General features: G+C 38.7%; 1 protein-coding gene across 1 annotated transcript; it reads right to left on the reverse strand.

The window, feature by feature from the left end:
* Positions 1–437: 437 nt before the first annotated feature.
* On the reverse strand, positions 438–2,025 carry LOC109213811 (LOB domain-containing protein 37-like). Its single transcript, XM_019377647.1, has 2 exons — positions 1,615–2,025; positions 438–1,422 (listed from the first exon to the last, which is right to left on the reverse strand). The coding sequence occupies exons 1-2, from the start codon at positions 1,796–1,798 to the stop codon at positions 935–937; spliced, it is 672 nt and encodes a 223-aa protein (XP_019233192.1). The 5' UTR covers positions 1,799–2,025; the 3' UTR covers positions 438–934.
* Positions 2,026–11,973: the final 9,948 nt, after the last annotated feature.

The raw sequence follows: 11,973 nt of genomic DNA on the forward strand, positions 1-11,973 counted from the left end.
TTTAAGTACGAGTATTCAAGTAATTTAAAAGCGGTAAAAAGATAAATGCATATAGGTCCTAAAAATGAGTAGTTAAACAATTTAAGCCAAGTAATATTCACTAAGCGACCGTGCTAGAACCACGGAGTCCGGGAATGCCTAACACCTTCTCCCGGTTTAACAGAATTCCTTATCTAGAATTTCTAGTTTGCAGACTCTTTAAAATAAAACTTCCTCGATTTGGGATCTAAAATAAACCGGTGACTTGGGACACCATAATTTATTCCAAGTGGCGACTCTGATCAATAATTAATCCCATTTCGAATAATGTCACTTTGATTGGAAAAACTCTCTTATACCCCTTCCGGGGATAGGAAAAAGGAGGTGTGACAAACATGTATAGATTCATTTGAAGTACAAATTTAGTCAACAAGAAATTCCATCACAAAGGGGGAAAAGAAGGTGAAATGTAAAAAATTGTCTTATATTATGAGTCACAATGATCAATGACAAATTGTAAAAAAGAAAGAACCTAAAAAGGGGAAAATTTTATTTTGTGTCTCGTACAAAATACGCTAGTTGTATGAGGCAACTTTTTGTCTCACAATTTTGTGGACCCAGCAGTGTAAGATTGGGGTCCACAATTTTATAAAACAAAAAGAAGACTCGTACAACTAGCGTCAGTTGTACGAGACACAAAATAAAACTTCTCCTAAAAAGGGAAAGAAAGAAAGTAAAAAGACGGCAACTCTCATCTTTCCCTCAAAACTTTCATTATGGAGAAATCCAGTGCCATAGGAGCCATCTCAATTTACCCCCTTAAGTTACCAAAAACTTACCACTAATAAGTTCGAGATAACACTTTTAACAACAAAAAAGGTAAAACTTGTTCCAGCTTCAGTTAATAACTGGACGTAACTTGTAAGTGAGCCACGTTAAAACTTGAATCAAGCTTTCAAAAGAACAATCTAAGAAGCTTAGTATCATCTCCTTGTCCTTGTTGTGGATTTTGATGGCACATAAAACCACTTTCTAATGTTGTGGTATCAGATTCATCTGAATTCAACGAAGGCGTCGCCTCTCGTCTCTTCTCCGTCCGCCGACTCATTCTACCGCCGGTGGCCGTCATTTTCGCCGGGAGTCCTGACGATAATCCGAGATCTAGATCCTCCGCCACCTCATCCATAACTTTCCTCTTAGATCGGAAGTTGAAGCTTTGCGATCTAAAGAGATCAACATCGTTCGCCTCGGATGCTGAATCGGACTCCGGTAAAGCTGTTACACCTGAAAACTCCGGCAACGGCCGTAACACGCCTCCTTTAAGCACCGTTTCTACCGCTGCTTGGCACACGTGCCAGTTTCCCGTCCACAGTAATCCGACCGCTCCGTGCACTGGGTTCACCGTCCTTCCACACGATTCGAACAGCAGCGATTGGAATAAAGCTACAGGTACACAAAAACAAACTCCTCAGTAAATAAATATTGTATGAACGTAGAAGTTTATGTGTGTTTTTAATTAGAGCAAAAAAAAAACAACTAAACCTCAGTGGATCGTGAGGCTACTCTGTCACTTGTATTAAACTTTATTTGCATACAATAAGTAAAAACGGCTCATGCATATGAATGTGTAAGTACCTGGTCGTTGAGATTCGGGAACAGAGGAGAGGAAAGACATGAGGCCAGCACGGCCGAAGAATTTGGCGACAAAGACGGTGGCATTAGCTTGAGCATGAGGGCTTTCAATGCCCTGTAAACTTTGTCGCAGTATGCAATTCTCGTTGCAACCTTTCCGGAGAATTCGACAGCCGTTGCAACTCATGGTGCAGACGTATAACCAAATTTCCTCTTACACAAATAGCACTATATGTAAGACAAAAATTAAATGAACAAAGAGAACTTTGATGTCCTTGAATTGCTTGGAACACAAGAAATGAGTAATTCCTTAGGATTTGGAACTGAAATAGAGTTCAAAGTGGAAGGGAGTCTTGAAGAATAGGAAACGGAGAGAGATATATAGAGATGAAAGAACGTGGGGGTTAAGGGGTATGAGATGTGGAGAAAAGTGGAGAATTATTGGACAAAGTGAAGGAAACTAATCATGGTTAAGAAACTAACCATAGTTAGGTTTAAAAAGGTAGTGGCTTTTGAGCAAAATGAGTGGACATGACGTTGTTTGCTTTAGAGTGGAGAGGGGGTGGGGAAAGAATAAAGTATTTGGGGGGGAGTGGGGGTTCCAAAAGTGTTGGGTAATAGCGGCTCCGTGTCTCCGCGAATGGGTAGAGAGAGGGGTGCCTTTTTCTATAAGAAGAAGCAGAAGAGAAGTATTGGATTCTAGTGCGGCACTCGAGAATCTTTTTTCCGCCCATTGTATGGGAGACTCTGCCCTTTCGTGATGCGCGTACTCCTCAACTTGCTCCACTTACCAACGACGTCGCCGAGTGCCGCATATTTCATTCTCCACTATAACTTTTTTTCTTGACTTTAAACCTTTGGTTTTTGTATTTTTGAAGATAAGCCGATTGGTTTAGGAATAAATATATTAAAATTGATGATAATATTTTCTGTAACACATATCAACAACTCTATCACTCTTTTATTTTTTTCCTTTCCTCTATACAAACCATATAGCCAAAAGAATTACTCCCTCCGTTTCATATTAAATGAGATACTTTCCTTTTTAGTTTGTTCCAAAATAAATGACACGTTTCTAAATTTGGAAATAATTCAACTTTAAACTTCTCATTTTACTCATTTTACCCTTAATGAGAAGCTTTTATAACCACACAAAAGTCCTGGCCCCACAAAGCTTTACCGCTTAAGCTTTTAAGACCACAAATTTCAAAAGTCTTTTTTTTTCCATAAACTCCGTGCCGAGTTAAACTACCTCATTTAATTTGAAACGGAGGCAGTATCTTTTAAATTACTTTACCGTTAAAAAATAAAGGCAGAATAGCCTAAATGACACTTATATTTGTGTCACTTTGTGGACCCTGTCCCCAAACTTAGCATTTTGCCAATTGGACACTTATACTCGCTCAAACCATGTATAATAAACGCTTATGACAGGAGGCTGTCAGTGCGTGTAATACAATCTCCTACACGTGGGATGCCACGTCATTACTAGTGCCACATAGAAAAATAAACTATTGACTTTATCTTCATTTTTTTCCCTACCCCACCATCTCTTCTCCTTACCGCCAACAACTCTAATACTGCCATCGCCGGAAAATTTCTCCAGCCACCGGAGAATATCATTAACATCCGGAGATCACTAAAGATAAATAAATAAAAAGTGTTCTTACACAAGAATTTCACCCCACCGAGGTCTTCCCCTTCCCAAGTTTTTACTNNNNCTTCCACAAGCACGATATGATTGGGCTCATCTGAGGCTCCAAGACTTTAAGTCTGTTTCTGAATATAATTCTGCGATGTTCAGAATTACTTCTAAATTGAAACTCTGTGGAGATACTATCACTGATTATGATATGCTTGAAAAAACGTTCACAACGTTTCATGCCTCCAATATGGTCTTGCAACAACAGTACAGAGAGAAAGGTTTCAAGAAGTACTCTTAGGTGATTTCTCTTCTCCTTGTGGCTGAGCGAAACAATGACTTGCTCATGAGAAATCACGAAAATCGACCCACTGGGTCTACACCATTGCCTGAAATGGATAAGGTGTATTCCCATTATGCTAAGCGTGGAAAAGGCCGTGAATCTATTCGTAGTCGTGATCGTGGTCATGGTCGTAGCCGTGGCCGTAGCCGTAGACAAGGAAGAAATTTTTCTGGTGTTAATCATCCCCCAAAGAGAAATAACCACCAAAATTGGAAAGGGAAAGATGAGAAGCCAAAAGCAAATGGTTCAGAAACTGAATGCTATCTTTGCGGTGGAAAAGGGCATTGGGCAAATATTTGTCGTGTACCAAGACATTTGGTTGAGATTTATCAAGCATCTCTAAAGAATAAAGGCCCTGAAGCTAACTTTGTCTATGACAATGACTTTGACATCACCCACTTAGATGTGGCAGACTTCTTTGAGCGCCCTGATGGAAAAATAGACCACTTGATCGGCGATGGATCCGTGATTAAAGATGATTGAGTAGTTTAATTTTTATTTTTTGACTATTCTTAGTAGCTATTGAATAAACATCATGTAACCATAGTTCTTTACAAGAGTAATAGTCATTAGTATTATTTATTTTATAAAATAGTATTAGCTTTTCTCGCATGTTTCTACATATATTAAGAAGACCAAAATCCCTTATCATGTGCTCAATAATATACTCTGGTACATTTATGTAATGTTATAATCAATGTATCAATGTCGTATTGGATATTACTATATAAGTATTGCGTGTATACATATAATGTTATTGTTATTGTACGTATGTCGTAATGTGTGCAATAATATGTGCAAAGCAAAAAATCATTGTAATATGATGCAATTGATCAATATATTTTTATGTTTTCATACACAGTTGCACATTTCATATGTGTCTTATCATTATATATCACATTATAAATTATTTATTTACTTACAATTATGCACTTCAGTTCTCAAGTTTACAAGTAGTTTCTTTTGATTGAGCACCAAATTAAATATGACACAATGTACATTTTACGTGACATGTCACATTGCAGTAAATATTTCTAACTATATGGTTACTACGCATAATTACTATTCATATATTGAATCATAGACTTAATTTTGTTTCATTTATTCTCTATAAATACTAATATTTATTTGTATATTTCTTTTGTATGTCAAACAATTGGAAGCAAATATGGATACCACACAAAACAAACTTGGATCAAATATTTGTTTAGTTGATTCATGTACAACACATACAATATTCAAAGAGAAGAAATATTTCTCTCATTTAAGTATGTGTAAGGCAGATGTTACTACAATTTCTGGTAGTAGTAAATTAATTGAAGGCTCTGGAAGAGCTACTATAACTCTGCCTAAGGGAACAATACTTATTATAGAGAATGCAATGTTCTCCTCCAAGTCCAAGAGGAACTTGTTGATTTTTAAAGATATCCGTCAAAATGGATATCATATTGAGACAATAGATGAGAATAATCTTGAATATCTCATCATTACCAAAAATGTCTCTGGCCAGAAAAGGGCTATTGAGAAGTTCCCATCTTTGTCTTGTGGCCTGTATTGGACAAGAATTAGTGCAATTGAGGCACATTCTATTGTAAACCAAAAAGGTTACCGATTCCAATACTTTTGTACTTTGACATGATCGATTGGGACACCGTGGATCAATTATGATGAGACGAATTATAGAAAACTCAAATGGACATCCATTAAAGAATTTAAAGTTTCTTTTAAATGATGAATTTTCTTGCACTTCTTGTTATCAAGGCAAGTTAATTATTAGACCATCACCAACAAAGGTTGGAATTGAGTCCCCTGCGTTTTTGGAACGTATACAAGGGGACATTTGTGGACCTATTCACCCACCTAGTGGGTCGTTTAGATATTTCATGGTCTTAATAGATGCATCTTCTAGATGGTCTCATGTGTGACTATTGTCATCTCGCAACCTCGCGTTTGCAAAATTAATGGCACAAATAATTCGATTACGGGCACAATTCCCCAATAATCCAATTAAGTCTATTAGACTTGATAATGCTGCTGAGTTTTCATCCCAAGCATTTAATGATTATTGCTTATCAATTGGGATAAAAGTGGAACATCCTGTAGCTCATGTTCACACTCAAAATGGTCTTGCAGAGTCTTTAATTAAACGTCTGCAATTGATAGCAAGACCGTTACTCATGAAAACGAGGCTGCCCACTTCTGTTTGGGGTCACGCCATTTTACAACAATGCTAGTTCGTCTCAGACCGACAAATTATCATAAATATTCCCTGTTGCAATTAGTTTTGGGTCATGAACCTAATATATCCCATTTAAGAATCTTTGGATGCGCAGTATATGTGCCTGTAGCACCGCCATATCGCACCAAAATGGGTCCGCAAAGAAGGTTAGTAATATATGTTGGGTTTGAATCACCCTCCATTATTCGCTACCTCGAACCATTGACGGGGGATTTGTTTACTGCACGATTTGCAGACTGTCGATTCGATGAGAAACTTTTCCCAAAATTAGGGGGAGAAGTTGGTGAAACCAAACCGGAAGTTTTGTGGAAAAATCCATCATTATCTCATCTTGATCCACGTGCCTCTATTTGTGAAAAAGAGGTGCAAAAGTTTATTCATTTGCAGAAAACAGAAAATCAAATGCCAGATGCATTTAGGGATATGAAAAGGATAACAAAATCACATATCCCTGCAGAGAATGTTCCAATCCGTATTGATGTCCCTATTGGACAATCTTCTAGTGTCATAGCTAATGAGTCAAAAGCACGCCTGAAACGTGGCAGACCATTAGGTTCCAAAGATCGAAATCTAGAAACAAGAAAATAAATGATCAAAATGACACTACGAAAGAATCTCATGAAGAAATCCATGATTTAATAAATTCTGAGATTCATGAGGAATCCACTGAGCCCGAGGCTCAAGAAAATAAGGAACTATTAATAAATCCAATCGATATTGAGATAAATTTGAATCGAGTGGATATAGTAGTGGATTATGTCTTTGCATATAATGTTGCATCTAGCATTATGCAAGAAAGTGAGGATCTTGAACCTCAATCTGTTGGAGAATGTCGACAAAGACTTGATTGGCCAAAATGGCAAGAAACAATCTAATCAGAGTTGAATTTGCTTGCAAAACGTGAAGTTTTTGGGCCTGTAGTCCAAACACCTAATGGTGTTAAGCCTGTTGGCTATAAATGGGTCTTTATACGCAAGAGAAATGAGAAAAACGAGGTACAAAGATATAAGGCATGCCTTGTTGCACAAGGATTTTCACAATGACCTGGTGTCGATTATGAAGAGACATATTCACCCGTTATGGATGCTATAACTTTCCGTTATCTCATTAGTTTTGCTGTCCATGAAAAGCTTGACATGCATTTAATGGATATGGTTACCGCCTACCTTTATGGCTCACTTGATAATGAGATATACATGAAAATTCCCAATGGATTTAAAATGCCAAACACATATAATTCAAAGTCCCGGGAAATATTTTCAATCAAATTGCAAAGATCTTTGTATGGTCTAAAGCAATCAGGACGAATGTGGTATAATCGTCTTAGTGAGTATTTATTAAAGGAAGTCTATATAAATGATGCCGTTTGCCCATGTGTTTTTATAAAGAAAACAACATCGGAATTTGTTGTAATTGCCGTATATGTTGATGACATAAACCTTATTGGAACTCCTATAGAACTCCAAAAGGCAATTGATTATTTAAAGAAGGAATTTGAGATGAAAGATCTCGGAAAGACAAAATTATGTCTTGGTTTGCAATTTGAACATTTGACAAAAGGAATATTTATTCATCAATCTACCTACATAGAAAAGGTATTGAAGCGGTTTTACATGGATGGAGCACATCCATTAAGTACTCCGATGGTTGTTCGATCACTTGATGTGAATAAGGATCCATTCCGACCTCAAGAAGAGAATGAAGAGCTACTTGGTCCTGAAGTACCATATCTTAGTGCAATTGGTGCACTAATGTATCTTGCTAACACTACAAGGCCTGACATAACTTTTTCAGTTAATGTCTTAGCAAGATATAGTTCTGCTCCTACAAGGAGACACTGAAATGGAATCAAACACATATTGCGGTATCTAAAAGGGACTACTGATATGGGCTTATTTTATGGAAATAATTGCAGTCCTGATCTTGTTGGTTATGCCGATGCTGGGTATTTATCCGATTCACACAAGGCTCGATCTCAAACAGGCTATGTGTTTACCTGTGGAGTGATAACGCCAAACTATGCCTTATAAAAAGACACACACGGACGTAGCAAATATAGTCTGAGTATTTCTGCCCAGAGTCGAACCACAGGGAATTAACCTATCAATTACTTTTGTTGGACTTACTAAATTCACAGAATCAATTTCCCCAAACTTTGCAATTAATAGTTGATGATATTTCTAACAACTAAAACTGAAAATAAATAAGCAGCTGAAAATTAACTATGCTTGATGTTGAAACAATTGGAATAAGGTCTAAGGTAATGGTTTCCCCCGTTGTTGATTTCCTTGGTTGTATATGTCTTATAACTGTGACTTAGTTATATCTATCAATCATGAACTCTCCAGCTATCATAAATATTTCTCAAGCAATTATGATAATTTACTAGACGCACTCTCTCAAGCCACGCTAGCTAGATTCTCATTACAGTTCACTTAGATTGCACCCGAGGTATCGTTATTTCTAAACCAACCTCTAAACCCTCGGTTATGACTCTCGTCTATACTCCGGGAGTGATGTTGTTCAAACAGCTACCTAAATATGCACTCTCTCTCAAGCAGATACATACTAAATAGGGACGGATAATTGAGGGCCCTTTCAACTAACCACAATCAAAACGTAGAGGAACAAATAGAGATTAACAACCAATTCAAAACTATGTTAATATAACAACCAAGTCATCCCCAACGGGTTTTACCAAAACCTTAGATTAAAGGATTTAGCTACTCATAACAACGTACGATAAAACTACTAAATTATTCATAATGGAAGAATTGCAAGAAAAATAGAAGAGATAAAGAACTATGATGTTTTGGGTGATCTCTCACACTTGTTCTTCTTCCAAAAGTAATCTAAAAATAAGCCTTGTCCTATCTTGGGCGAGTTTCTACATCTTATAAGGGTTTTACGAAAGTTTCCCCGAATTGACACTTTGGCCCTTAAATTACTGGATCGTGAACAGTTCACCGCGGCCGCGGCGTGGACCGCGGTGAACACTGCCTGGGCCTATTTTCGTGTTTTGTCTACGTGTTCTGCTCCGCTGTCCACCGCGATCGCGGTGGACTTTTGTCCAGTCATTTTCTTTTGCTCTGTTGTGTTCGGGTACTTCTTGAGTGGGTGTTTTCTTCACATTATTGCCTCCAAACACTTCATGTTGCTTCCTCACATATAATATTCCCTGTGAAACCAAATAGCACCATTTAAAGCATTTTATTGACAATTTACCTTATAAAACAACAACAAAGCATGAGCAATTAGGGTGTAAATATCAACTATATAGCCTACTATCAATACCCCACACTTAAATTATTGCTAGTCCTCGAGCAATTCACCACACTCCATCAAAATTCATTCCCTAAGCTTTTCCCTCAACGACTCACACCATGAACATTTTACAAAAGTTACACCTAGTAGTGAGCAACCTTTACCTCAGGAATCAAATCTTTTGTACCCCGTAACATTTGCACTTACTCAAACCACTATACACAAGAGTCAAGACGTACCTTTCCTTTGTGAATCACATGCCCTCACATCACACAAGAGAGTAGTTCCATATATAATGATAGTGATAACAATTAGGAACTAAAATAGACAGAATTCGCTCACTCTCAAAAAGAACATTCACATGCCACAAAGATGCACCATAGGCTTGCCCGTAGTGTAGTACTCGACTAATCGAGCCCCACTCAGTCTAAGATCAATATGACTTTATTTGGTTGTAATGTAGGCTAAGGGACGGGTAGGATACATTTAGATATAAGAGTGACTACACCTCCCTAAGCACTTTAATACATACAATTTAACATTCAAACCCCATACTTATGTCAAACCAAAATTCCACCTTCACATCAATGTAAATTACCCCATTCTTCTTTAATCACACTTACATCAAGAGCCACCACTTATCAAGGAAATATATTTTTTTTTCAATTCAAGTGGCTCTTCCTTTTTCAAAACAGTGCACCTTTCTCCTTATTCAATTAGTTCCACTCAAAATCCAAACCAACCACCCCACACTTTAACTTTTAAAAAGTTTATAACAATTCAAGTGCTCATGAGAGGTGAAAAGGTTCAAATAGATGGTTAATTCAAACAAATGGGTAAGGCTTGTAATGTGGTTGCCCAAGAAAAAGGCTTATAGGCTCAAAGGGGTTAACTACGATACATAACAATTAGGTGGGTAAAATATACATATCTGGCTCAACAAAGAAATGCCTATATCATTTCTAAAACTGAATGAAGCTACTATTTCGCTTTGCAAACACACAGGGCAAGTTCTAGGCATCAAATGTACAACATGGAATACAGTAACACTCACACACACATGGCACATGACTCACTCTGGATTAGTTTATCAAGACATTCTCTTTGACTATTCAAGTTAGGTACAAACATACAATTTTCAAGGCACTTAAATAAGATTCAACCCTTGAAGCTAAGCGCTACACTCTAGCGTCTATCGTGTTCAGGTGTAAAAGCGCTAAGGGTTTTTTTTCTTCAATTTTAAGCTCGTCGCCCATTAATCCTATCCTACAACAAAAAAAAAACAAAAATCTACCTATACCCGATTCAAGCTAAACCTTTGGAAAAGAACCGTGGCCCAAAGAAAAACCAAGGGGGAGTTACTACACTACCTAAAAATTAAAAAAAAAAAAATCTTTTTGGTATTTTTTCTAGACTAACTTCCCTCGAGAAAATTGTCTAAAGGATCTGTCATTAGGAAGAGTCTCTATATTCCATTTTTTTTTCCGACTTAGTCCCTCAAGAACCCCGCCGAAAGAGATCCATCATCGGGACAAGTCACTTACTATTTTAACTTTCCTAAAGAACTGTTACTCTATCTCTAAATGAATTAACGCAAAACAAAACCAAGAACAACAAACAGCTAATTTTTTTACAAGTACAAACATACAATGAAGTTTCCCCCACCCCACACTTAAAATGAAGACATGTCCCCATGGCTCTACAATATAAAAAGCAGTGAGGTAAAGGAACTTCCATGAAGGATCACTCCTGATCGGAAACTATGTCTGGGTTCACGTTGCAGGCGCGGCCCAGAGCTCTCAACCAGCCCATGAATTTCTTTTCCGACTTCACTTGTCGGTCAGCCACTGCATCAATACGGGTACCCAAGTCAGCGACGGAGGTCCGCAGCCCAGACATCTCCTGCTCCAAGGCGGCCATGCGAGTGCTCCGGCGTGGCTGTGATGGTCCTGCCGCGTCCCCTCTCGGAGGAGTTGTGCTCTCAGTAGCCCCAGCATCATCATCAGACTCATCAGACGAGTCATCACTGTGTGGCACCGGCACTCTTCCCTCTAGTGCAATTTTCTTCGCCCGGAAGGGAGCCTTCAGAGGTAATTTCCCGTCAACTCGAGGGTTCTCGGGGACATTAGCAAGGCGGCATAGTCGGGTGACTAGCGAAGGGAAGTAGTGGCCCTTGATTAGCTCGGGCGATCTAATGAACATTTCGTCATGGAGGACTCGGGCGACATCAAACCCTTGGTGAGTCATAAAGTAGTAGATCATAGCGGCCCGTGGCCCATTCACATCTGTGGTATTGCTGGATGGTAGCAGACGAGTGTTGATGACAATGAGCCAACACTTGGCCTCCCAAGTAAGAGACTGTGAGTGTAGAGTCGACGGTTGTGCTACCCATTTGGACATTCTGCCAGGTATACAGATTACCTCCTAAAGCTTGTCCCAGTCAATCGTTGGGCGATGAGACATGATGTAGTGATCGTCACCCGTGAATGTGGGAAGGCGATACGCTCTGCGGATGGCTTATAGATGCATTAACCCGGGGGTTGCGCACAATCACAACCCCATCCTAGTTTTCTGGCAGATTTGCATAAAACTCTCGCACTAGCTGAATATTGGCCTCCTCGGGAGCCTCAAAGAAGATGTTCAGCTGATACCTCTTTAGCTCATTAAACATATTGGGGCACTCTTGCACCAATGTCATCCGATCGATATGGACCTCATGGAGTAACTTCTTTGCAGCTTTCTGATTGTACCTTGTCTCTGCTGATTCAGATACGAACCGAGTGCTATCGAACCGCGGTGCACTGGCTTGGCCCCGAGCTCGTGAAGAGCCTCCAGGACCACTAGCAAACGACCCGATATTGCGTCTCTTACGCG

Source organism: Nicotiana attenuata, unplaced genomic scaffold (genome assembly GCF_001879085.1).
Source record: "Nicotiana attenuata strain UT unplaced genomic scaffold, NIATTr2, whole genome shotgun sequence".
Lineage (NCBI taxonomy): Eukaryota > Viridiplantae > Streptophyta > Magnoliopsida > Solanales > Solanaceae > Nicotiana > Nicotiana attenuata.

Excerpts from the sequence above, each read along its gene's own strand:
- LOC109213811 (XM_019377647.1), bottom strand. The coding sequence starts at position 1,798 with ATGAGTTGCAACGGCTGTCGAATTCTCCGGAAAGGTTGCAACGAGAAT. Across the intron at positions 1,423-1,614 it reads TCCCGAATCTCAACGACCAG|CTTTATTCCAATCGCTGCTG; the intron begins GTACTTACACAT and ends GTGTACCTGTAG.